The sequence below is a fragment of the Perissodus microlepis genome, chromosome 16 (genome assembly GCF_051167445.1).
Source record: "Perissodus microlepis isolate ML-2025 ecotype Zambia chromosome 16, ASM5116744v1, whole genome shotgun sequence".
Taxonomy (NCBI): domain Eukaryota; kingdom Metazoa; phylum Chordata; class Actinopteri; order Cichliformes; family Cichlidae; genus Perissodus; species Perissodus microlepis.
Genome location: NC_140476.1, coordinates 14,706,277 through 14,732,466, shown reverse-complemented (window position 1 = coordinate 14,732,466; position 26,190 = coordinate 14,706,277). Strand labels below are relative to the sequence as shown.

General features: G+C 40.9%; 3 protein-coding genes across 21 annotated transcripts in view; 2 read left to right on the top strand and 1 right to left on the bottom strand.

Annotated features, from left to right (window-relative positions):
- baz2bb (bromodomain adjacent to zinc finger domain, 2Bb) overlaps positions 1-2,094 on the top strand; it is a 51,247-nt gene extending 49,153 nt beyond the window's left edge. For all 10 annotated transcript variants that reach the window (XM_084954698.1, XM_084954702.1, XM_084954701.1 and 7 more), the window contains 3 exons: positions 156-433; positions 651-794; positions 921-2,094. In XM_084954698.1, the coding sequence (XP_084810824.1) occupies positions 156-433; positions 651-794; positions 921-1,068 (570 nt within the window). In that variant the 3' untranslated portion in view covers positions 1,069-2,094. The remainder of the gene's footprint in view (positions 1-155; positions 434-650; positions 795-920) is intronic.
- A 545-nt stretch (positions 2,095-2,639) lies between these two features.
- LOC146370563 (WD repeat, SAM and U-box domain-containing protein 1) lies at positions 2,640-20,410 on the top strand. Of its 6 annotated transcripts, none has more exons than XM_084954716.1 (12): positions 2,640-4,766; positions 5,858-6,045; positions 6,584-6,670; positions 8,046-8,139; positions 8,636-8,669; positions 8,838-8,878; positions 8,993-9,076; positions 9,277-9,383; positions 9,930-9,959; positions 14,470-14,646; positions 17,298-17,368; positions 18,521-19,749. In XM_084954716.1, exons 1-11 carry the CDS (start codon positions 4,369-4,371, stop codon positions 17,330-17,332), a joined length of 1,275 nt encoding a protein of 424 aa, XP_084810842.1. In that variant the 5' UTR covers positions 2,640-4,368; the 3' UTR covers positions 17,333-17,368; positions 18,521-19,749. The 6 variants fall into 6 exon arrangements, with proteins under 6 accessions (XP_084810842.1, XP_084810840.1, XP_084810841.1 ...); XM_084954714.1 differs by having other exon boundaries at positions 17,271-17,368; XM_084954715.1 differs by having other exon boundaries at positions 17,271-17,368; positions 19,656-19,744.
- Positions 20,411-22,511: 2,101 nt separating this feature from the next.
- The window catches only part of tanc1b (tetratricopeptide repeat, ankyrin repeat and coiled-coil containing 1b), a 142,835-nt gene continuing 139,156 nt past the window's right edge, over positions 22,512-26,190 (bottom strand). For all 5 annotated transcript variants that reach the window (XM_084954705.1, XM_084954707.1, XM_084954708.1 and 2 more), the window contains 2 exons: positions 25,580-25,680; positions 22,512-25,490 (listed from right to left, as the gene is read on the bottom strand). In XM_084954705.1, the coding sequence (XP_084810831.1) occupies positions 23,870-25,490; positions 25,580-25,680 (1,722 nt within the window). In that variant the 3' untranslated portion in view covers positions 22,512-23,869. The remainder of the gene's footprint in view (positions 25,491-25,579; positions 25,681-26,190) is intronic.

Below are 26,190 nucleotides of genomic sequence, written 5' to 3'. Positions count from 1 at the left end.
CTGAGGGATTGATCATAGAGCCAATATTCTTTTTTGTGTGTGTGTGTTGTTGTTCTGGGTTTTTTGCTATTCATTTTTCAGCTCTCTGTTCATATCTATCTACCTGTGTGATGTTTAATGTGGCTCCACAGTCCTCTGCGTGTTCTTTCATACAGGAAAGCGGTCAATACCCTCACAGCAGGAAGCAGCAGAGCCGAACAGCTGGAGGAGGGAAGGAAAGCGTCGAGGGAAAACGAAGCATTAAGCCATCTGTGGATGGAGAGCTCATCAGTGAGGAGGATGCCAGAAGCAACAATGTGCCAAAGAAAGGTACCAAGGAGGTCAAAAAGAGGAAAGCAGACAACAGCCCACCCAGCTCCCAGGCCAAGTTTGACAGCCCAATCTACTGTGCAAAAAAAGCCAAAACACACAAAGATGAGCTGGGAATATGCCGGTACGCACATGCATATACTTACTGTGCAATTAGATCCTAGAAGCTTGTTAATATAGCTTATGTCATTGTTTAAAATTATTAGGCTCCTGTGACACATTTTTATAATAGAATTCACATTTTAAATCACTAAAGGATAAACAAATCAGACCGTTGTAGTGAAAAGTCATATATTTGCAATGCAAAAAGCTCAGCTGTGTCTGCTCTTTGTTCCCTGCAGAGTGCTGCTGACTGAGCTGGAGGCCCATCAGGATGCCTGGCCTTTTCTCACCCCAGTCAACCACAGAGCTGTTCCTGGATACAGAAAAGTCATCAAGAAACCGATGGACTTCTCCACCATCAAGGAGAAGCTAACCAGTAACCAGTATGTGTTGTTGTAGTTTTTAAGATTTTTAGGATGTTTTCATAACATATCTTATTCCTAATTTTACATTTTATGACTCGGACAGTGCTCATGAGTTGAAATTAAACCCATTTCTAATCGTTACAGGTATTTAAACTTGGAGACATTCATCATCGACGTGAACCTGGTTTTCGATAACTGTGAGAGATTTAACGAAGATGACTCTGAAATCGGACGAGCCGGCCACAGGATGAGGAGATTCTTCGACAAGCGATGGACTGAACTCTTGCAGTGAACACATTCCAAAGTGGACATGTCCAACTTTCTCATGGGTGTCGGAGGCCTTCTCTTCACCTGTGACCCCAAGTGACTACACGGCTATAATAAATTAATGTGCAGTTTGAAGGACAGGACTGTGGTCTGTCTGCAAGTGTAGGCAAAACACTTAATGGATTTGTATCTTCAAGTGCAATACTGTTTTGTTTATTGAAACACACTGACTGTTCGGCTCAATGTTGTTTGTGCGAAATACAATATTGAGCAGGGACTTTACTTTTTTATCATCGGTACTAAGTTATATCTCTGTGTGTGCTGTATGTGTATTTATTTTCTCAACTACTTTACATTGCATTCTTTTCAAAGCAGAGGCACGAGACTTACAATGTAACAACTGTTGAATAAATGAGAAAAGCATTACTAACCGTACCAACAGTTCCTCTGTCTAAATGCATTCGCAAGTTCACTGAGTAATGCAAAGAGGGATCACTGACACATGAAGTGTTAATTCTTTCACTCAAGTCATAGTTATTACATGTTAAGTGTATTTTTACTGCACGGTCTTGATGAAGATATCATTGCATAAGGATGGTCGTAGCACTTAATCTGAATATCCACTCAAAGCACTCCTCAGAATTGTAGTGCCTGACTCTGAGGAGGATGTTTTTCTTTTTCTATATGCAGTGTGTGTACTGTATGTGTCCTGCACAGTATATCGTAGGAAACATTTGCAGGAGCTGTAATAGGAGCTTTCCTCCTTTTAAATGTGGTGCATAGTGTTTCATCTCCAAGCGTTTCCTTCAAACAGAGCCTTGTCAGACATCCCGTGGACTGACGTGAAACCTGCATTGGAGCTTTAATCCATCGGGGAGTCAGTGTCACGGACCGCTGGAGGCATCTCAAGACAGCTGAAGTCAGAAGACTTGAAGTAACTGCATTTTATTATGAAAATTGTGTAATGAGTAGTGACTTTTGTAGGAATATTATTTTTGAACACTGGTCTGGATGGATTAAATAAACCCGTTTTTCAAAATAGCAACACTAAGCCCTCACTGCTGCTGCTGTTAATATTTTCCTTAGGTACATTTTTCTTTTATTAATATCTCATATTTTAATGGTTTATTTTCATCAGTTTGCTAAAGCTATAATAAAAATTCATATGCATGCACTAAATACACACACGTCTGTACTGGCATATTGCCAGCACATTTTTGTCATCTTTGTGGGTTTTGGCTTTTTTTGCACAGTAGATGGGGCTGTCAAACTTTGCCTGGGAGCTGGGTAGGCTGTCGTCTCCTTTCCTCTTTTTGACCTCCTTGGTACGTTTGTTTGGCGCGCTGTTGCTGCTGGCATCCTCCTCACTGATGAGCTCTCCTATCACAGATGGCTTAATACTTCATTTTCCCTCGCTGCTTTCCTTCCCTCCTCCAGCTGTTCAGCTCTGTTTCTTCCTGCTGTGAGGGTATTGACCACTTTCCTGATTGAAAGAACACACAGAAGACTGTGGAGCCACATTGAATATCACAGAGGCAGATAAATATGAATTGAGGATTATCATATCTTTGACAGAGCAGGAAACAAGAGGTACAGGCAAATAAAGAGTGTTCTTTTCTATATGTACCTGGAACTTTATGTTCAAGTGACTGTGGGGTAATTTATGACCTCAGCTGTATATTTATATTATAAAGAAAGGGAGGAAAAAAATATAGTTTTAATTTAAATTTTTAAAAAATGATTATAGATGGATGAGGTAGATAAGCAAGATTTAGTGCTGTAGAGTCATTGAGCCTAATACCTGATGTCCAAAGTTACAAAGAAATGTGTTAATGACAAGATATTTGTTGTAATTTTTGTTACAAATATGAAAGTTTTCGATATTTTTGGTGTTAAAATGGCTATATATTTCCCCATTGTTATTAAACCAGCAAAACTTGTTACATAAGTGACCCCATTCTACATAGTTATAAATCTCTGTATCACTCGCTGTTGTTATCAGTCATGTGATGAGGAGGTGGACAATGTTTACAGTGCAGTGATGTCATTTTATATAATGCAGTCTGAAGTCATGACCTTATTACTCGCTTAAAAACACAAAAGAAACCCCCAAAAATCTGTTAAACCTGTAGGTAGTTACATCTGCAGCTGGTTTCCTCTGTGTATAGTATGCATAGCTGGATGCTTTCATATCAAGAAAACAAAGGAAAATCTAAGTGTCTTTTGTGAAAATGCTTACACTCAATGTACAGTGTGTAAGAAACAACATGAAATCATCTTAAATGTTACATATTATGTACAAACTCTACCCAAACAGGAGTAGGTGGAAGTTTAACACATATTGAGACCTGCTCCTTTTTCACAAAAAAGAGAAGAAACTTAATATGTTCAGCTTTACTTCTCCATTGATCAAAAAAACAGATAAGACAAGGCTTCAATTGATCACTGAGAAGGCTATCGATATACCTGCAGTTTATATTACCTGACTGTCACCAGCATGAGTCCAGTGTCTTGGGAGGACTATCTCTTTAGAGTCATACTGTTTGGCAAGTGTCACTTGGTAGGAAGAAAATCCTCCCAATGTTTGCAGATTTATGTAGGTGATGTGGTCATTTCCAGAAGGAAACTGTAGGATTTTTTTCTGTGCACTTTGAGCACCACAATGCATGTGCTATTTCTAGTCGAGGACAAAGAAGACATCTCTACACTCCTTTATGTGGCAACAGAGGACAGGAGATATGTAAACATACATAAATGTGTTTATATGTTTAAATATATATATTATTTTGAGTCAAAAGTATGGAGTCTTTCAGTCATATAATAGATAAACAGCACTACAGGGCAGAGGAAAAGTGCTTACATTATATGTAAATGGATTTAGATGCATCCAAATACTAGTGTTTACATGTTCATTTTATTTTACTATTAGAGGTACTCAAAAAAAATGCTAACTTACCTCACTGCATACATATTATATGCAAATGTTATTTATATACATGTATATAAAATCTCAGGTTATAGTCAATTAAATTATACGAAATGAAAACACTTGACTGTAAACATTGTGTAACTCCGTATCACATGACCGATAACAGCGAGATGCACAGATTTACAGCCGAGTAGAAAGAGGAAGTCGAGAAGCAGTTGCTGAGCCATAAGGAGCAACAGGTTGTGGTGACAGCTTTGACTTTGCTCTCTTTGGGCGAAGCGGGTAGGACAGCAGGGAGAAGAGGCGAAATCAGCTGGTTTCGTGCAGGAATATCTGAGTATTTTGCGCCACCTTGTGAGCGAACCTCTTCCAAGCCAACAGCACATCTGTCACAAAATGGTGTCTTTAATTTGCACTCTCCGACATCATACAGATGAGGTCACCTGCTGTGCCTTCTCTCCATCCCTCCTGGCGACCTCCTCCGGTGATAAAACGCTCCGTGTTTATACCACGGCCGACTTCTTGGAGCTTCCCTTTTCTCCTCTCAGGGGTCACGGCTACGGGGTCCACTGCTGTTGCTTCAGCTCCTGCGGCAGCTTCCTGCTCAGCTGCTCCACAGACGGCTCTGTCATCGTGTGGAGCGCCGAAACAGGTGAGGTGAAGGCTACGCTCGAGCACCCAGGCCGCAGTCCTCTCCGAGTTTGCGCACTGGCGCCAGACTCCTCTCTCCTGCTGGCAGGAGCCTGCGATGGCACCGCGGCCCTCTGGGACTTCCGCTCCAAAGCGCTACGCAGGTACAATAAGCATCACACAGGGTCAGTGACAATTTTAGTATAATTAATGTAATCTTCTCCAAATATGAATGTCAAAATGAGCCTTAGTTAATATTAAAATAAGAGCTAAGTAGTCAGACTCTTATCCAATCCGAGGTCATTTTTCTCTGTGTTTCCAAATAGTTTTGTCCACGTGACTCGAACAAAAAACAAACTACATCTTCACGCGTGAAAAATGATTTTCAGTATTTTGTTCAAAACCAATAACTGAGTCAATAAAATATTTGCTTACTGATAAATGTCAGCTATCTGAACATGGAGTGCTTTCTTAACCCTTCTGTGTGCGGTCTTGACATAACAGTTGTACAAGTTGAGACTTTAGGTTAATAATTGAACTTGGAAAGTCTGAATCACTCTTTTCACCTTTAGAAACATCTCTCAGCCATTATCAGCAGATGGAGTCATCGCACACATCAGTGTCTCTTCAGATTCTCTTACTTCATGTTGCACAAAATGTAACTTGAATTTTCTATTAGACACACAAATCAAAACGGTGAGAAGGGAATCGAAAATAGACTAAAAAAATGATCTTGACATAAAGGAAATGATCTCTTAATACATAAAACATCTCTCTACAGGATCTTTAAGTAACTGAGCTCTAAAGTTTCGAAACTTGCTTTGTTAATCTTCAACAGACTGGAGTAATTGTCTTAAAGTTATTGCAGGTTTGTCTCCAAGTTACAGCTCTGTCATCACAGACAGATGGAACAAAATCACAGAGGAACCAGCTAGACAAACACGGAAGCAGCCAACTCAATAATTCTGATTAAATAAGCCAATTAAAAAAGCATTTTATCAGGATTATTTTGTCTTTTAATCCTCTGATTTTTCACTTTTGTGCTCTGGAACAGCTTTTCTGAGCACCCCTAGGCCTGCTGTGTGTCTCTGATTAATACCCACAGGTGGTTTAAATAATTAAACTCAGTGCGGGACTCCACAGCCTAAACAAATTAAATTTCCCTCCTTCGAATTTTACACACTTCCTGATAAACCTTGAAGTCTAAAACGAGTCACACTCAAGTTGGTGCCAACATCCCCCTCCCCCCTCGCAGATGTGCCACCGTAAGCGAGGCCAGCGTCGTGGCTTGCTGCTTCTCTCCGTGTGCCCAGATGTTTGTGACCGGCTGCACCCGTGGAGACCTCAAACTCTGGGATGCTTACACCAGCCTTCTGCACGCTGAGAAGGACGCCCACGACCTGGGAGTCACCTGTTGCTGCTTTGCACCCCAGTTCATCGTTAGTAAGTTCTCTTCATTTGTTACTACTGTTGTAGAAATTCATCTGAAAATAAAATATGAGATATCAGCTGCGTTTATTGGTTTTACGTCAGGGTAAATGGGATTTCTTTATGCTATCTTCTCACATTTTTCATCTAAATGGTGCTGGTAAATTGAGTCAAATAATCTTTAGAACTACAGATTCCTATTCAAAATAAAAGTTGACCATCTCAGTTACTCACCTCATTTTCTGTGGGGCTTTTTCCCTCATCAAAACTCTTTTGCAATTTCATTGCTTTTGCTCTCCTTCCTTGGTTCCTTTTGCATTAGGTTCATCTTGGACAATTTTCAGTTTAAAAGCAACTTGCATGTAATCCTAGAAGCAAAGTACCTGGCTCCAATAAAAACACTCGTTATGTTAGTGTTACTGCTGTATGTGCTGTAATGAATGGGTTGCACCTAAAAAGCAGGCCGTCAGATGATATTTGCCGCCCTCTGCTTTCAGACGCATTCAAGCATGAATCTTAACAAAAAGGGGATGTGGCTTCTTTGGCTCTGCAGATGGCTGCTGTGTGGAGTTTCGACTGGCCTCCTGCGGACAGGACAGCCAGCTGAAAATATGGATTGTTTCCCAGCGTGAAGGAGCAGGTAGGCCGACCCCTCTGCCCCAGCTTCCCCACCTGAGTGCTCCCTCACTCGATTGCCAAGCGGGAGAGACGGGGAGGGAGAGTGTGCTGACTGCTTCAACCTTGAAACCTCTCTGCAGAATAGAAGAATTTTATTAGTGTGTGGAGTAAATCAGCTGCAGACTGACTCATTAATAATGGATCACTTTAAGACATTCTGCTGAAATACAGCAGCAGCAGAGGTGTGTGTGTGTGTGTGTGTAAGAGTTGGAAGGAAATCAGGTGCATGTATCCATGATGACATTTACATCTTGTACAAGCAGCAGCAGAAGAGGAACATTTGTGTATGTTCACACGTACGTACCCCAGCTACAGACTGTATTTTTCGTTATGTATGTGAACACACCATGTTGTTAGGTTCCAATATGTGTTGCTATGGTAACAGCCATTTCTTGGGAGGATTTGATGTGTCCCACGTGGTGACCCAAGTCCGTGGAGATTTTTTTTCCTTTATCTCCGAGGGACACCAGACAATGTCTGTCCTCATTTCATTATGCTTTAGATTTTATTTTTTTTGTCCTCAGATGTGAAGGAGGTTGAGCTCGGCCTTTTTTGAAATGTGCACTTATCTTGTCTTGGCATGAGGACTGTGCGCTCAAACCTCTCTTCCACTATTTTATGAAAAAGAGACTCAAGTGTACGTGATTTAGGGAAGCAAGGGGCGCATTTCAAAGCTGAGATTGCTGTCGAAATGGAACATTTTTTCTAGTCCCTGCTTTGTTTTGTGTGTGAGTGTGTACAAGCCCCATATGTTCACGGAAAAATCTCTCATTCCAGCTTTGCATATTAGCTCCATGGGTCGAGCCTTTAACGCTGTCAGATCTGAAGCATTCCCTTCAAGTCACCTATCAACACTTGCTGACATCTCCAATCCACACGTCACATTTGTTTAGTTTATTTTGGTCTCACTTGTATAGTTAAATTGTCAGGTTTAATCAGGCGTTACGGTTTTCTACTCCACTGTGGTGTTTCACATCAATCAGGAATATGCCTGGAAATAACACATTAACCTCCCAGAGAAAATGGTGTGTTTATGTTTTATTGCTGAAGAGAAAAAGGGGGGACGGTTTGACTTAATTATATTATTGACTTGATTATATAAATGCTGCTGCAGATCAGTTGGTTTTGACATGAAGAATTAATGCACAGTCGATGTGAGTTTATTGGCAAAATAAAAATCATTTGTTTCCAAGTAGTTGTCAGCAGGGGGCACAGCTACAAGGGGGGAAAAAGTCATCTACCTCTACTTCTTTTTCTGGACTTCAGTCAACTGCTGAGATCGAATACAGACACAATTTAACTTTGGTCTCATCTTCCTTGTGTGTGTTGAACCCCAGCCTGTACCATGAAGCTGCTTCAGACCCTCACCAGCCAGACGGCCCCAGTTCTGTCTTGTGCCTTCTCCTCTGATGGAGAATGGATTGTCTCAGGGTAAGACACTAATCACATTCTGAAAATCACTTCCTCCAGTGTTTTCATCCCATAATTCCCCCTGCTTCAGCAACTAATTACTGATATTTGTACCTTTCAGGTCACGTTTAATATTCTATTTGTGTTATTAGTTCCTGTGAAGTTGCTTCATAATTTGATACAATTCATATTCAAATTATTTTTTTTCTGTCTGCATTTTTTTCTGCGCTTTAAACGGCCGTGCCATGGTGAGCACTGATCGTGCTGTTCTCTCAGTCGACCACAGGAGGAGTGCATTTTGTTATCATATAGCTTCTACTCGGTCCTTCTGTTGTTCCTGGCTGAAATTCAAACACACTGAAGGTTAATCTGTGCTCTGCGTGGTGGGTTTTCGTGTGTGTGTGTGTGTTTATTTTAGAAAAGAATCCCTTTTTTCTGCTCATTATTCTATAATGTGAATGCACGCATATGCACGCCGCAAATGAAGTTGACTTTGTTTACTCTAAATATTCAACAGCTCCGTGGATAAAAGTGTCGCAGTATATGATGCGGTAAGTAAAGCGCAAACACGCAACCCATAATATGGGGTTGGGGGGGCGGTTTGTTGTTGTTTGCTGCTATAGTTAACTGTGGTCGAGGACTTCTAAACAATAAATCACAGCGTCCATAAACACAGATGTCAAACATTCCCGTTTCGTGTGTTTGGACTTTGTGTACAGAGCCTGGGAACCGTGCTCCAAACTTTGAAACAACATGACAGGTAAATGACCCGGCCTGACCTCCCACCGCAATGCAATCTCTGCAGCTATTAGACAAACAGCAGAATAGGAGTCCTGGTGCTTCAGATCAAAAAGTGTGATTTTTGCTTGATTAGCTTTTCCCAGAAGCACCGGGTGCAGTGGTGCAAAAGTATATTCCCCGGCACTGCTTTTGCACCGTCATTGATGTGGCACCACAGGTAAGAAGCAGCACACCGCTTTGATGTCCTTGAAAGAGTTTAAGATGCTGCACGATGTAAGGCTAGTTTTTTTTTTTTCCTTTCATAAGTGTCGAGGGAACCAGATTTTTAAGGCCGCTCTCTTCCTGTGCCAGTTTCAGTCAATTACACACACACACACACACCTTTCACATTCCCGTTCCTCTTGCTCCTTCCTGCAGGTATGTAACCGCCGTTGCGCTATCTCCCACCTTTCCCTGGATTGCAACGGGCTCTATGGACAGATTGGTAAACGTGTGGAGAATTGGAGATGGGGATGACAGCACTGGTAAATACTCAGCAGAGGATTGTTTAAGTTGGCACCAGCAAATGCACAATCACTCCTCTTTTTAAAACAAAATGTTAGCAGTGGTACAAAGCCCAGAAGCCATTTGCAGCGCCAAAGATTCCCAAAAGAGTGTTTTGGGAGTTGTCCAGCCAGAGAAGCTCCTATTACATGTGTACTCCTGTCTGGCTGCAGTGTCTAGAGAAGGAATTGTGATTGATGTTTATTAGTGCAGCAGGGCAAAGTACCACTGAGCCTTGGAAGGTTCCTATGGAGGCAAACACTGCTTAAAACCAAAAAAAAAGGTTATACCACAACATGAAAGAAAATATTTGGAATACAAAATGAAAAGGTGCAATCGTTAGACAGCCTTGAAGCTTCATCATTGCAGCTTCCCTATCTGCCATTAGTCAGGCTGATGTTGACAAAGTAAATTCCATCTCCATGAAGATCTGCCTTTTTTTTATGACTCTCTCTATCTCCCCTTTAATCTTGTTTCTTTCTCTCATTTCACACATTGAACCTATTCCCTTTTATGTTTTTCGGCAGCAGCTGAATCAAAGGAGACACAGTGCCAAGGTAAATAAATGCATCACACTGTTTTGCCCTTAGAAATCTTCAGTTATTCAGCTACTCTTTCAGCTTAAACCAGTGCTGATTTATTTTAATTCTTCACATGCTTTATGGATGGTCCAGGTCTCAGCATCTAGTACAGCTGCTTGGATAATTCAATTTGTGGATCTACTGTTTTGTTTTGTTTTGTTTTTACTTGTGATGGTTTTTTGTTTGTCGTTTATTGTGCAGCACTGTACAAAAGTCTCGAGCCGACCCTCATTTTTCCATATTTTGCTACTTTCAAAGTTCTCTGGATGCTGGCTGCCTTTTGTTCTGACTGATAGTGTCCCATTGTGTGTGTTTTTATATCTAGGTATGCTTTTACTGCATTGGCGGTGTGTTTGGGATCATTGTCATGCCAAAAATGAATCTGTTTTCAATCACACTTCCCAGATAGTATTGCATGGTGAATCAAAATCTGATGGTTCTTTTCTTTTCGTTCATAATTCCATCGAAAATCCATCGATTTTCACAAGATCAACAACACAGGCTGAAATGCAGCCCAGAACCAAGAAAGTGCCTCCACTGTTGTTTTGGTGGCTCTAGACACTGATTGTTGTATCTGTCTCCCGACCTCCTCTGTACAAATTGACAATGGTTTGAACCAAAAATGTCATTTTTGGACTCCATAAGACCTGTTGCCACTGATTTTTAGTCCATTTCTTGTGTAATGTCGCCCCTTTTGAGACCATTTTTGATGCGTGAACAGGAGACAGCTCAACTAATAATAATAATAATAATAATAATAATAATAATGAATTGCATTATTTTCGAGACCCTCAAAGCACTTTACAATTCCACTATTCATTCACTCTCACATTCACACACTGGTGGAGGCAGCTACAGTTGTAGCCACAGCTGCCCTGGGACAGACTGACAGAAGCAAGGCTGCTATATTGCGCCATCGGCCCCTCTGGCCATCACCAGTAGGCAGTAGGTGAAGTCTCTTGCCCAAGGACACAACGAACGAGGCTGTCCGAGCCGGTGCTCGAACTGGCAACCTTCCGATTACAAGACGAACTCTTGAGCCACGATCGCCCTTACAGGACAAGTTAGATCTCTCAGATACTATGTCAGGTCATTTTCCTGTCTCTTAAGGACATGACTTTCAGATACTGTTCATTTGTTGTAGAAAGTTTTTTAGCCATGTCACTTCCTTTGTCTTCCACTGTTTAAGGACTAACTTTGCACCAAGAAGAAATGGGAAAGATTAAAAATGCATTTTAAAATGTGTCCTTTGCTACGTTGTCTGTTAGGTATAGATACAACATTGATCCATCGCTTGAAGTAGGTACTTTTTTAAAAACGCTTGAATGATTGATAAAAAACAATAAAAATCAGAGCATTCCTCTTGAAAATGGTCAGGTACAAGGACTGGACTAAAAATTAACCAAAAAAAATCTCCAAAGAAAATCTTTGAAAGCCCTTCAGAAAGCCCGGAGAACTATTTCTGAAGATAATTTTTTTTTTAAATTAAAGTCTGCCTTTTTCTAAACAAAATACTGTACAAAGAAGTAAGTGGCTCAAGACTTTTACACAGTACTGCATTTTATATTTTGTGCCCCAAAACAGATACATGTAACTGGAATCCAAAAGCAAGAATATAATTCAGTAATGGCTATCTTGTGTGAAAGAATAAGCATGCCATTATTCAGTGTTTTTCCTAATGTTTGCAGCTCATTTCATCCCACTGAGTTATAGAAATAAAAATATTGTTTAATTTTCACAAGAGACTAAGTAATTCATGAGAACAAATAGCCTCTGTAGTATTTAGCCATGCTAGACTGAAATATCCCTGTGCTGAAATGTGGTGCAGATGTCTGGGCCTTGAAGATTGAGATAGTTTCATTTTTGAGCAAATACCTGCAAAATAATGTCAATCCCATCAGCCTCTGCTGTGTATTAGCCAATGTTAGCATGCTAACTCTTCTTAACTCAGATGTTAAACAGTGCTATCACTGTGACCATGTTAGTATGCTTGGTGCATTTAATGCTAAGCACATAATTTAAGGTTATCGTCATGGTGTTAGCATTTTTTTTAAACAGAGCAGTGTTTTTATTAAAGACCTAAAAGGCAGTAAGACGAGCTTAGATACGATGAAGAATATAAAACACAAACAAAACGATGAAAAACGAATCATGGACATCACATATCTAACGCTAATCACTCTGATATACTGTAGTTCAGAAAACAAAACACATTGAACTGTGATTTTGAAAGATCATTATATTGTAATAATTTAATCCTCTTATCTGTAGTTATTTTTGTTTAATTTAATAACTGTACAGTACTCTGTTTATAGTAACCATTGTCCTTAATGTAAATATGTAAGAAAAATTGTGTATGTTTCTGTTCTGTATCCTGTGTCCTGTTTGTTGTATATGTGTCTTTCTGGCTGCTGTTACAACCAAATTTCCCCTTGTGGGACAATTAAAGGATTATTCTATTCTATTCTATTCATGTAGACACAGAGCCACTGCAGGCTGAGGTTTAGACAACATTATAAATAAATGAAAGATTAAATTAAACAATAATCTGGACATGTGATTTTAGTTGATTATGTAGCAGTTGATCATAAAATGATCGTGCAATCCCTCCAGATTACCGGATTACATTATTAGCCCAAATCACCTGATAGTTCACCTTATACAATTTGTATGTATTCATATATGGTATGCTTATTAAGGTGGTTTAACATAACCACTGTTTCTGTGCATCTGCAAGCTGCTTTGCAACCCACCTTCACCTTTTCTTTACTTTCTGATCTTTTCGTTGTTATCACTGATGCCTGCTCTGTTGTGTTGCTCTCACTGCAGCTGGGCTCAGCTTATTTTTCCTAGTGTTTTTTTCACAATCATTTCCAAAACAGAGCCATAATGTTAAAACTAAAGAAGTGTTGTTTTGACTATAGTGGCCTGGAGTGAAGTGTATGGTGTTGCATACTTTCCAAAACTATAGTAGTGGTCATAAATGAAAACTTGCTCCTAGAGTAATTAGTCTGTGTTTGCCTCATCTCTTGGTTAATGAGCATTATGAATGAATGAACAGGAAGGTCTTTAGAGAACTGACCTGAAAATAAACCAATAGGTTTTTGGAAGCGAAGAAATGTGTCACCAAGTGTAGATAGTTTGGGGTTTTATTTGAGTAACAATGAGACTTTTGCAGAAAACGTGCCTTCAGGATATGGTTTTGCAGGCTAATGTAGGACTGATTTATTGTTGGGATTTGTTGACAAGAAGAAATGAAGCTCACCAATCTATAAGATGTAGAGAATGGAAATGATGAAGAAGTCTTCATATGTGAATTTGTCTCAGTAATCAAACACAGCATTCTGAGCTATTTCAGTCAACTGCCATGCTTTGACACAGTGTTACCAGCTCCTTAGACTTGGAGACTCGAGGTGCTGCTGCCAGGGCTGCAGAGAGGAGCTCCTGCTTTTGTGCACGCTGGTTGACCGTCATGGGTTACTCGGAATTTAATGGAGCTCAGCTATCATTAATTCCACCTGTGCTTTCACTACTGTGACGAGTCAAGAATTCAGCTTTGAAAAGGGTCTATGGAAGGTTTTGCATCACCTCAGATTTAACATTCAGTTTCCAGGAGAAAGCCCTCTTTTTTTCCACAGTCAGACAGAAAACAGAGCTGAAATGATTTACTATTTTTATTTATTTATCATTTATTATTATCATCATTATTATCATTATCATAGCTGTTCTTATTTTATTGTTTTTTAATGTCTAGACTTTGATTAGATTAGTTAAACATCACCCTGATTGGATTCAAATGCAGTCCAGCAACAGACATGTTTTCAGGTGGGTAATAAAGAGCAGAATTTTATGTGGGAGAGGTTTTTTTAGGGTAGCAGAGACAGCAAGAGGTGGAGGGGAAAACCTAACACATGGTTAAGGTAGTAATGAGCTACACACCTCAAGTCTTCAGGCTTATCCTGGCTAATGACTGCCAATGTGAACTATGAAGCTGCTGTGAGGTTTCATTAATGGGGCCAACGCACAACCGGCCAGTTTGTCGCCACGTTGTATGATGAATGATGGCCACATAGTGTCGCGAAGGTTGACGAGCTACATGCTGGCGTAGCCTGAAATAACACACCCCTGGGTTTCATTTTCTTTCCTTTGGGAGATCACATACTTGTGTGTGAGGTCAGGTGTGTGTGCTTGGAATACTCATAATGTGGGGCTACTGTTCAGAAACACTGTGGGGAAAAAGCAAGTCCCCACTGAACTACAGCATGACGACTCAGTGTAAGGTTAGCATAAGATTAATGTAAATGTCCTCAGCATGTTTGAGTGTGCATCAAAGTAATTATCACTCCCATATCACCGCAGAGGGGACATGTCCTTTTACTGTGGAGTGCGAATGGAATCTGTTTGTTTGACAACGGGTATGTTTTGTTGCAGGAGTCAGGGGAATAATCACAGAGCACTTCCTGGCTCCCTGTTGTGTGTTTTGCAGGAAGGAAGTTGCCAGGTCACTCCGGGTTGCTGCTCACTGATTGGTCAGAGGACGATGTGCAGACTTGGCTGCGTGACGAGGGACTAGTGGAGCTCGTCGGTATCTTTAAAGCCAACAACATTGATGGACCAGAGCTTAGCCAGCTGAACAAGGAAACAGCAGCTGAGCTTGGAATTGGTGAGGATGGAATTTAAAGCAACCACTAACATTAGTGTACACTTCACTGACACACACTGGGATTCTGTGTTTTTGTGAGGATTTACTCCCTGATCCTAACACATAACAAGACTGAATTAGAAAGCATGATGTAAGCTGCTTTTATTGATGCTCTGATTTATTTTTTCCCCTCCAAAAACTCCTCCCAAATAGTGATGTGATTTAAGGACGTGAAGCAGCAGCATGTCTGTCTGCTTATACAATCACAAATCACGCTGGGATGACAGTACCCTGCTGGATGACCTTTACCTCGGGAACAATGATAATCCTGCTGACAACAAGATTAGTCCCCTCAGGTTCGACCAAGGTCACAGTGCAGAAAGGCTCCATACAAACTGTGGCCAGAAAAAAGAAATCACAACTCATGTAGGCAGCAACATCACAGTACAGCTGCAAATAATGTGCAAATGTCAGCATTATTATCTCCACTGAAGCAATTAAACATTCACACAAATTCAAAAATGAAATTTATAGTGCCTTTCTTATTTCTTTTTGTTGGCATATTTGTCAAACTTAAACGTTTCAGATCATCAAATAAATTTGAATATCAGTTGAAGATAACCCAAATGAGTAAATACAAAATGCAGTTTGTGAATGATTTCAATTTATTAAGAGAAAAAAAGTTATCTGGCCCTTTGCGATAAAGTAGTTGTCACCCTGCCCCAGTTCACTAGCCACCGATCTCATTACTGTCAGATCTGTTGAATCAAGAAATCACCAAAATAAATCTGCTTGCTCGCTAAAGGATTTTAAAAAACAACACATCATGCCACAACCAAAAGAAACTTTAGAAGAGATGAGAATGAGAACAGTCATTGACATCTATCAGTCTGGAAATGGTTACAGCACCATTTCTAAGGCTTTGTGTTATCAGCGAACCACAGTGAGAGCCACACATGGAGAAAACTTGGAACAGCAGCGAGCCTTCCCAGGAGTGGCCAGCCTTCCAAAATTACTCCAGCAATGTATCGACAACTCAAAAGAAAAATAGGATCCTTGGGAGAGTTTCAAGGTGAAAGTCTGAGTCCAGTTACACGTCGTGTAATACTAACACAGAATTTAGTAAAAAGAATATCATACCATGATGGTGGTAGTCAATGGTGTAGGGCTGCTTTGCTGCTTTGGGGCCTGGACGACTTGCTGTAATTGATAAAACCTTGAGTGCTGCATTCTACCAGAAAATCCTGAAGGAGAATATCCATGCTATGAAGGTCAAGCATTGTGCAGTAGGTCAATGATCCAAACTGAAAAAACCCCAAAACAAACCAAAACCCCAAATTAAGGTTTTGGCCCAATTAAAGTCTAGACTTGAATTGAAATGAGCCGTTCATGCTCAAAAACCCTCCACGTGTGGTTGAATTAAAACAGTTCTGCAAGGGAAAGTGGACCAAGATTCCTCCACAGCGATGTGAAAGACTGCCAGTTATCTCAAACACTTGATTGTAGTTCTTGCTGCCAAGTGTTGCACAACAATTCATTAGGTTTAGGGGGTGATTACTTTTTAATTTTGGACCAAGTAAGTTTTAGATGTCATCATTTAACAGCAGTATTATGTATTAACTGAAGTTATTTTAGTCTAATATTGAAATTGGATTGATGATCTTAAACATGTAAGTGTGACAAATGTGCAAAAAATAAGAAATCAGGAAGGGGGCAAATACTTTTTCACACACTGTAAGGTTACAATATTTTAGAATAGGTAGCCAGACAGAGTCAGGCTACCTGTTTCCCCTTTTCCCTCCTATGTATGTCAGCTTAGTAAAGTCCTATCTGGAGTTCTTTTTGTAAACACACAGTTTTAAAGGAAATTTGCAGTTTGCATGTTGCATTGGAGCCATAATGCCCAAAAATCCTGCCTCTTGCCTAATTGCGAGTACTTTGTGCCAATTGTAATCAGCTGAATCACAATCTCTCCCTTAATCACAGTAAAAGCACCCTCTTGCCTGTTGTTGGGTTTGCTTTAATTGGACAGTAGCAGAAGCGTTAAAGCCAACTTTCCCCCTACTTGCTGTTCAGTAATGCAAAGCATGCCTTATGTCTTTTCCATGTGTTTGGTATGGAGGACAGCTCTCATCATTACCACAGAATGAGGACAGAGGAAACGGCAGATTGCCACATTTCGTGGCCTTTTTGTGCTGCACAACCAACAACTATCATTTTCCATCCATGCTGCTTGTGTAAATGTGTGCACATGCATAGACAAACAGTCGCTCACACATGCTGCAGACACACACAGAGCAAATTGCATTCCAGCGCACTTTACTCGATGAAATATTCATGAATCTTTGAGTAAGGGGAGGGGGGAAAAGTTCCTCCAATATAATTCGGCATATCTCTGTGGAAACAGCCTCATTCTGCACTTTTATTGTAGCCCTGCATCAAATTATCTATCTAAATGTAAAGTGGACGCTATAGTTCTAATGGCATGAAAAAGATGTGTGGGAACTTATGGAAATCTTAAATGAAGCATTACCCTGTTAAGTGTAGTTTTTCCATCTAAGAGTCGTTTATTGGATGACTCAGATTGATTCGGGGGGTTTCAATGTGAGAAGGCGTTTGATTGGACGCTGCAATTTTTCCAATAGGATCTGAACTACTTGTTGTTCCGACAGCACGTCTTCCCTGCTTCATCTGCGTTTCAACTTAAATGCAGTGTTTTCAAGGCACAGACTTAATGGTAAAGGTGAGTCAGTCTGTATAATGTGAGCGTGAATTCTTTCCTCCCTCCATCTCTGCTTCCTGCTCAGTGAATGAGTGCAAAATTAAGACATACTCACAACATTTAATTTCCCCAGTAAGTGAAGTGACTGGTCCCCTGTGAGCATTAGCTGATTGTGAAGACCTCTCCAGTTTGTTGGAGGCTGATTGCATCCTATAAATGGATCAAATATTCACCAGTACATCATGATGTATGATAGAAAAATTTAGAGCGCATACTGTATATCAGTATGAATTCAATTTCAACTATTGCACACGCCAACCAAACTACACACAAACTATCCAGAAGTGCAATCATTAGAAACAACTTTAAGCCACAGTTGTATAAAAGTTGCAAAAATCCTTGCAACTTTGCATTTTTGCCATCCAAACTCAGTATTACATGACCTTGGCACATCAATCAATGGTAAACCTCAGTACAGCTCATGAAAACATTTCTTATTCACTCATCCAGGCCTGTATCTCCCTGTGACGACACTAAGGTCAAGTCATTGAATTTTTTTCTTAAGTAAGAGAACACTCTGCATAGGTTATAAAAACAATATATATATATTTAGTTCAGGCCAGTATATAAATAAAAAAATCTTACTTTCCAAATTTGCTGAAACAAACAGGTCTGGTATGTTGTCTCCATACTGGTTAATTTCCATACAAGGTGTATATGATTTGCATATCACTAAAATCAGTTTTATTTCCATTTCACCCTGTGCACCAACTTGTTTGAAAGTGAGTTTTATTATAGACTGTATATCGAAGATGGACAAAACCAATGCAGCAATGGGTTTTGGAGTTACTTTTTTTTTGTTTTGTTTTTTTTGTTTTAGTTAGTAACGTTCATCTCTAGACTTAAATCACACAGATGAATATTATTTATAATTTGTGCTACATAATATACAAATAAAATGCTTGGATTGTCTGTGCCACACAGATGGCAATATTGTCTGTAAAGCAACTGGATTAAAGAAACACAAACATGACTGAGAGGTCTGGTGCAATGGCTCAGATTAGCAGAGAGTGTGGTAGTCTGCAGCTACCAGTCACTTAAAACTGTAATGTCTCTAAAAATTCACATTAAGCATTAATTATCCATCCATTCTCTGCTGCCTATCCTTTTCAGGGTCACTGGAGCCTATCCCAACTTTCTTGGGGCGAGAGCCAGGGTACACCCTGGACATGTCGCCAGTCTGTCACAGGGCTAACACACAGACACAAACAACCATTCGCACTCACATTCACACCTATGGGCAATTTAGAGTTTCCAATTAACCTATCCCCACTAAAAAGCCGGAGTACCCGGAGAGAACGTGCACACTTCACACAGAAAGACACCAGTGGAATTGAACTCAGGATCTTCTTGCTGTGAAGCAACAGTGCTAAACACTGTGCCACCTTAAAAATGAATTAGTCTACACAATACAAAATAATAACTGAATAAATTTGGTGTTAGTTAAACCATAAAGGCTGCATAAAATTTCCTGAAAATGTATTTTTTGTGACGTCAGCTTGAATTTTTTTGGATGCATGCGATGATTTAGCAGTCACCTATAGCGATAGGAAGGAATAAATGAGCTTTTCCTCTCTTTTTGTTTTGGCTGTCACCATATGTGAACGAAATCTTCAGGACTTGTGAAAGAAAATGTCACTGCAGCTGCTCTCTCTGTCTGAATGAGACCTACACCTCCATGGCACTGCCATTATACGCCGACACACCACTAATCATGTGCGGCTGTATAGGTCATCACTCCATTTTAGCTGGTGGTGAAATTTGCAGCTGACGATAAATTCACTGGGTGCTGTCAGTGGGCAGAGACATGCAGCTGTGTGCAGAGTGATTTTCCTGTTTTTGGACCTGTTGGAGTTTAATTTCCGAGCAGGATAATGAGAGACGTTAGCTAAGCAGCCATCATGACACAGCGAGGTGTCTGGCTCTTTGTGTCTCAGTACAGAGTGATCATGTGCAAGTTCAGATTTATCCTCCCTTTTGTTCTGAGAGAGAACAAAGTCAGTGTGTTCAGTGCCTGCTGCCTCGCTGCGTCAACCCAAATTCATTGAAATCGCTATTGAATACCATTAACGTACAACAGTCTTTGGTTGGTCTTTGTAAGGTAATGATAATGAGGTTTAAATGATGCCAAATAAAATGTTGAGACCAGCCTTTTCACTACATTTGAAAATTAACAAAAGGTGCACTGTACTCGATATAAATCACCATCATGGCTAAAAGGACACTGAACGGCGTTTTGGGTTTTTAGAGTCGGTGGGCCTTCGTGGTCGTCTCCTGAGGAAAATCGAGGCCCTGAAGGCAGAGCAGAATGGTTCAGAAGCCCCAGATGAATTCCTGTGCCCAATCACCAGAGAGCTAATGAAGGATCCGGTCATTGCTGCAGGTTAGTTTACAAATTAAAAGCACTTGGTCCCTAGCGTCTTAAACTGAGCCAAAGATGGGGACAGCTTCACTATAAAGATTTTTACTTGTATTATCTCAGTGTATTTGGGATGTCACTGTATGTGTGCTCCACAGATGGCTATTCCTATGAGCGGGAATCTATTGAGAGCTGGATCAGAGGCAAGAATAAAACCAGCCCCATGACAAACCTACCTTTGCAGACAACACTCCTCACCCCCAACAGGTCTCTGAAGATGGCTATAACGCGGTGGAAGTCGAACCAGGAGACAGCAGCTCAGAGTAGCTCAACATCTGATAACAAAAGCTGATTGAAGTAATTATGAATTTGTTCAGGGTGCTATTCAAGAGTCATATCTGGCGAAATGATCAGAATCTGAGATCCCAGAGAAGTTGACTGATATTTATACAGTAAATAACTATTTTTTTAGCTATATTTTACATAACTGTCAAATATACTTGTATTTAAAGAGAGAATCTCTAAAGCAACACTGTAACTATGCAATTTTAATGTGCCTTTAAAAAAAATAAAGTGAAGTACAACTCAAAATCCACTATTTTTTTTTATCCCCATTTAAATTGAATAAAATGGGTTTGCTTTCACAGCCTTATTTGGACTGGCATGACTATTAGCATATCGCTAATGGAGGCTGATGCTAAAACTTTAGATTTACTGCATTTATCTGTGCAACTGGCATCATGTGTATTTGGCTAATATTCAGCAACCTTTATATAATCTTACTCCAGTTATTAATTACTTACTAAGTACTATAGTGTGACATTTTAAAACCTACTGTAGCTTTACTCTGTTACTAACAGCTTGCAGTGGTTTATTCTAGCTCAGTAATCCTGGAAGATGCCATGTAAAACTGAACGCTATTGTTAAAAATCATCTTTGGGTCATAATGAAACTCCCACGAGGGTAAACCAGTAGCTCAGCCCACACTAACCAACCATAGACTTAGCTTCTTGGTTTCAGTGGTGAAGATGGTGCATCTTAAACATGCAATAGTTGCAATGCCCAATTTTCAGGCATCTGTATTTTACTTGACTAGTTCTTTTTCTGGCGTCTTTTCACATTTACTTCCTACATTTTCTTTTTAAAGGTAAAGATTGCTCAGTGGTATCTGATAAACTGGAAATTTAAAGCTTACATGCAAGTACTCAGTAATCAAATATTGATTATTTTTAACACTACTATCTGTACAGAATGTCTGTACTTTTACAAGCTTAGGTCACCACAGGGAAAACAGCCACCGGAGGCCGTGGCATGACTAAAATTTATTGCAATTGTGCACAACAAACTTAAAAATCTTTTGAGTTTGAAATGGTTGTTTGGATTCAGTAGCCAGGTCTACACCCACTTGCAGTCAGTTGACGTCCTCAAAGTGATTTCAAGAAGGTGATAAAACGGCCATCGAAAGTTAGTAGCAGCGTGTTATCAGTTTGCAACGTAGTAGGGCCAAGTTGGCATTTGTATGCGATATGTTTGTGATCAGAGTGATCACAAGTGTGATAAATCAGCAAAAATGATCAATCTTTTGCCCTCTACATGGACAAGAAACTCATATGAACGGTTTAAATTCAGAGTCCAACGAGAACCTAATTGAGTTAAAACAGGAATTCCTGCACAAATATTGACTTAGCTGTTTCAGGATGGTGATTTACTGCAAAATGACACTCACCTTGCTATTACATAGGAAAATAACCAGATTACAAGCAACTGAGTGTTGGCAATCTGTCAGCGTTTATAAATTAGACTGCAGTTATTTGCAAACTTTTGCCAGTCTGTCTGAAGCGATTGCAATCAGTCTGAGTCAGACCATAATTGTTTGGAGATAATTGGTCTCCCACCAGGAAACCTGTGCGATTGCCTTGGTCTCTCAAGTTAAGCATGCAACACTCTCAATCTCTGGGCGACCGGCTGGTTGCCAGTTTCTTGCAATCGGCACAATTTAAGACCATCACTGAGAAACCGGCAATTTTTTTCTAGTTAGGTTCCCATCCTGTCTTTTAAAAATTCTTTTTTATTCTAACATTACATACACCAGTCCTACGCACGCATCTATGAAACACTTGATGGACACTGACACATTACAGGTAAAGCTAAGCTAATCCTAGCTCCATTTAAATACTTTGCATTTCAGAGATATTTCACTAAATTTACTCCACATATAAAAATAAATACTTTGAAAGCAATATATGAATGTTCAATTACCATTTGTGTACAGTAGCTTCCAATTAGAGCACTGCTAAAATCTTACATGCTGCAATAAAAGAATGCATGAAGAAGAAGAAACTTACCGTCCTGAAAAATCTTTTTTGCAACCGTCTTCTACACTTTATCTTTAAATTCAGCATCGTCATTCAACACCGTACACTGGCTTATTTCCCCTGTGCAGCTTCAGTTTTTGATTAGGCTGATAAAGTGTGGAGCTTCTAAAGCAAATACCGCAGAAATTCAGAAGAGGAAAAATCTTCAGCTTCTATGGAAATAGTCTCACTGGCTCTAGTAGCTTTTAATTTTTTGGCTAATATATGTGGAAAATGGCGTGTATAGTGCAACCAGGACAAGTCGAGCTATGTTAATCTGCTGAACTGCTTTCAACTGTGACCACATGGTAGAGTTATGTTTACACTCCTGTAGAGCTTTATGACAGATACTTCACCAAAGCAGCCCAAAGGATAAAAGTGAACAGAGCAATTTTGTTTCCTCAGTGGGTCTTTATTTCTCTCTCCCATGGTAGCTATGGCAAAAATGTTCAATTACAGTATGTGATCACAGCTAATAAAGCTCACAATACTGAAAACATGGCAACAATTGCATTTAATGTACATAATAAAATAGAACTGATGGCACTGAGTCCCCAAACCATTTTTCTGCTTTTATAGACTTTTTTCCACTCTGTAATATAAACTGCAATTGAAGCATGCACTTAAATCTCAACACTGAGAATCATAAAATGTCTTAGTAGCTGTGCAAAAATAACTATATAAAATATATTGCTTTTACAATTAACCAAGCCATTGGCGCTGTAAATAAATTAAACTAGACAGCAACAACAAGCAGATACAGAAAGGAATTCAATTCAGTGTTAATGGTGATTTTATATAATGTACAAACATATTTAACAAATGCTTTTTTGTTTTTTGTTTTAGAACCTTTAACACCATTTGAACAACATTGTGCCTAAAACTCGAGATACACAAGTCGGAACTTGTCAATACACTTAACATGGACCTTCACTGAAAAGAAGGAAAAGTACATATTTATATAATATACACAACATGAGGATCTATAACGTCCTTCGTAAAACACAGGAATGCCCGTCCCTTAAACCCTCTGAACGTTTCACCGGGGACTACGTCTTCCTTCACATCCATTTATTTTGTGCACACTTTGCTCTTTTGCAAATTTAAACAGATGAATGAGAGGCTTCAGTGTCTGATTTTCAATGAAATTACAAAGAACTCAGCAAATGTGTTTGCACTTTGTCATTTTTGCGCTACTGAGTGTAAAATGACAATTTGATTCAAATTGAATTAAAAGCAATTGCAGCAAAGTGTGCAGAAAACAAAGGGTTCTCAATCATTTTTAAAGAGACCGTATTTCTTTGCTCTCAGCACCATGGACGTAAATGAATTACTCTGTAATAACATTAAGCTGTAACTGAATATGTTGTTTAAGCACTTGCTAACTGTGTAAAGTGCTCATTGCCACCGTTTTGTTGATCAGGACTGTAGAGTACATGTCTGGATACTTCCTTCAGTGCTTTGTCTCCAGCCTGGCTGAACGACGACGGACATGTCATGTAACAAAAGCTGACAGCCAGAAGCGGCAGATTGGGACGAGTAAAAATTTGGAGCCTTCTGCACGCTGCTTGGTGCCTGAATTCCCGGGAAAACAAACAGCTTGCAAACTGTACTCCTTATAAGACTTAACGTCAGACTGCACTCTGGGGTTGGTTAAAAAATATGAAACAAGTCCCTCTCACTTTAGATTTTTCCTTGTGTCTGTGCGCGTGTGCGTTAAGGACTGTAAGAGAGATAAAAGACGCTTGTCTACACATTCGACTCTATAAATGATCGCTTTGGTTTCATTGAAGCTACGTGAATGGCAGGATTATCTCGAGCTAGGCCAGGCTGCTTAGGCTTACTGTCCATTAACGTGTGTGGCATAGCCAGTGCTGGCTTGGACTCTTTGTAACAGTTGGCAGCTTGGCAGAACTTCTCTGCAAATTCCTTGGCATGCATGCCATTTTGTAAGCTACTCATCGCCATACCACCCTGAGGTGGTGGAGGTTTGTGCTGCTCCTGGTATGAGCTCGCCGTTTTGCCGTCGACAGACTGCAGGCCCATTGTCGACATGTTGTGACACACGAGGCCGTCGGAGGAGTGGTTCAGCCAGCTGCGACCGATAGACTGCAGGCTCGGGTGACTCTGCAAGCCGTGGTGCTGCTGCTGTTGAATCTGCTGCTGCTGCTGCTGTTGAATCTGCTGCTGCTGCTGCTGTTGCTGAAAACGGGCTGTCTTGTCGGTTATGCCCATGAAGGGCCTGGGTTTGTACTCGGCTGCGGCGCTGCCCTGTTGGCTGTGCTTTGTTTTGTCAGTGATCTTGGTGCGAACGTCAGGACCTAGCTTGCCGCTGTCTGACAGGCTGCTGCTTGAAGCCAGGCTGCTGGTGGAACTAGACACACGCATGCTGCTGCTGCCGCCGCCTCCCTGAGATCCCGCTGCAGCGCACATCCCTTCCTTTCCAGACTCAGAATGATTCCCCTGGAATCCAGGACCAGAGCAGGCCAAGCCATCCAAGGACGATGCGGAGTGGGCAGACAGCCTGTCTTGGCCCAGACCTTTAGAGTTGCTGCAGGATGAGTAAGAGGCTTGAGAGGAGTGGAGACTCTCACTTTCACAACTGTGACCTATGGAAGAGGAGGCAGCTGCCAGCAACATGCGGTTCCCATACATGGGCTCGTCAGCTGGGGGGGGCAGAGGGCCAATGTCGATACCTGGGCCGGGCTTCAGCATGCTGGACATGTGTCGGCTGGGTAACGGACTGGAGGGAGCGTACTGAGATTTGGCCCCTGCCGAGCGACCCCCCACGGCTCCTCCCCCGGTCTGCATGGAACTCATGTGCTGATTGGTCTTGACAATTTGGGCTTGCTTGGTTGGCTGCAGGACCAGCCCCTGTTGAGGCAGGGCATCCCGGTGCTCACGAGGGTACCTGTGAGGAGGAAGCCTGCTGGGGCCTGGGGGTGAGCTGGGGCTCAGACTCTGATTCTGGTGTCCCACACTGATGCTGGCGGCCGCTGACTCAGAGGGTAAGACTTTGTTAAAAGAGTAACTGCTCTGGGACCAGCAGGCTTCACCTGTCCTGTCATGCTGCATGGCATCCTCCTCTTCCTCCTCTTCAAGAATATCTCTTTGGCCTTCTACACTCCTAGCAATAGCAAGGCTGTTCTCTGAGGGGTCGTCCTGCCCTTCGTCTTGCTCCTGGTCAGACTCGTGGCCTCCTGATGCCTGGCTGGATGCAGCTGCAGCCCCACCGAGGCCTCCTTTGGTCTGAGTTCGCTGCATCTGTTTACATTCGTCCTCAACTCGAGCCAGCAGACGGCGGATTTCCCGGTTATTGGGACACAGCTTGGCTGCTTCATGTAAGTCAGCTAAGGCTGCTGTAAACTGCCTGTGAATGGAGAGAGGCATTGTAACCCGAGGCATAAATAAAATAAAAACATCAACACAACGCTGGTCTGGAGTTACTGAACCGCTTACCTGCTGCTTCTTTTAGCTCTGGCACGGGCATAGTAGGCCTCATAGGATTTGGGTTTCAGCTCCAGTGCTTTTGTTGCAAACTCCTCAGCCATCCCAAAATCCTACAGCCGAGGCAAAAAAACAAAACAGATAAATGATTTTGAACCAGTTGTTATTCTCTTCTTGCTATAGTGATAATGGAAACCAGTATACACTACGTAGTTTCTGTCACAGAGTAGAACATCTGTGACTTACTTCATTTTATGTCACAGTTTTCTTGCTTTGAGTGCATTTTTCCCCCTTTTTGTCTCATCACACATTTCTAAGTCTGTTTTGTATCACACACACAAACAATATTTTCAAACACTATATGACGGCTGACTGCGATCCACGCAACATCTCTCTCACACTTTATACTCCCCATGTGAAGTGATAAAATGCCTGGCAGGCACCCCAGGTAGTTAGAGTTTATTGTAGAAAACACACAACCTTGTGCCGCCTGTTTCCCTCATATCTTCTTGCTTGCGGCATGTAATTGCACAAACAGCTGGCTCACTACAAACGTCTTCCTGCTAGACTTGGGCTTTGGACTGTAAACAAAACTAAATCTGCAGAAACTATTATCTGGGGGG

What these genes read in the sequence shown, in the direction of transcription:
- LOC146370563 (XM_084954711.1), top strand. Translation starts at nt 4,369, where the DNA reads ATGGTGTCTTTAATTTGCACTCTCCGACATCATACAGATGAGGTCACC. An exon ending in TTCCCAGCGTGAAGGAGCAG is followed by an intron (nt 6,671 to 8,045) that starts GTAGGCCGACCC and finishes GTTGAACCCCAG; the next exon opens with CCTGTACCATGAAGCTGCTT. An exon ending in ACTTTGAAACAACATGACAG is followed by an intron (nt 8,879 to 8,992) that starts GTAAATGACCCG and finishes TTGCTTGATTAG; the next exon opens with CTTTTCCCAGAAGCACCGGG.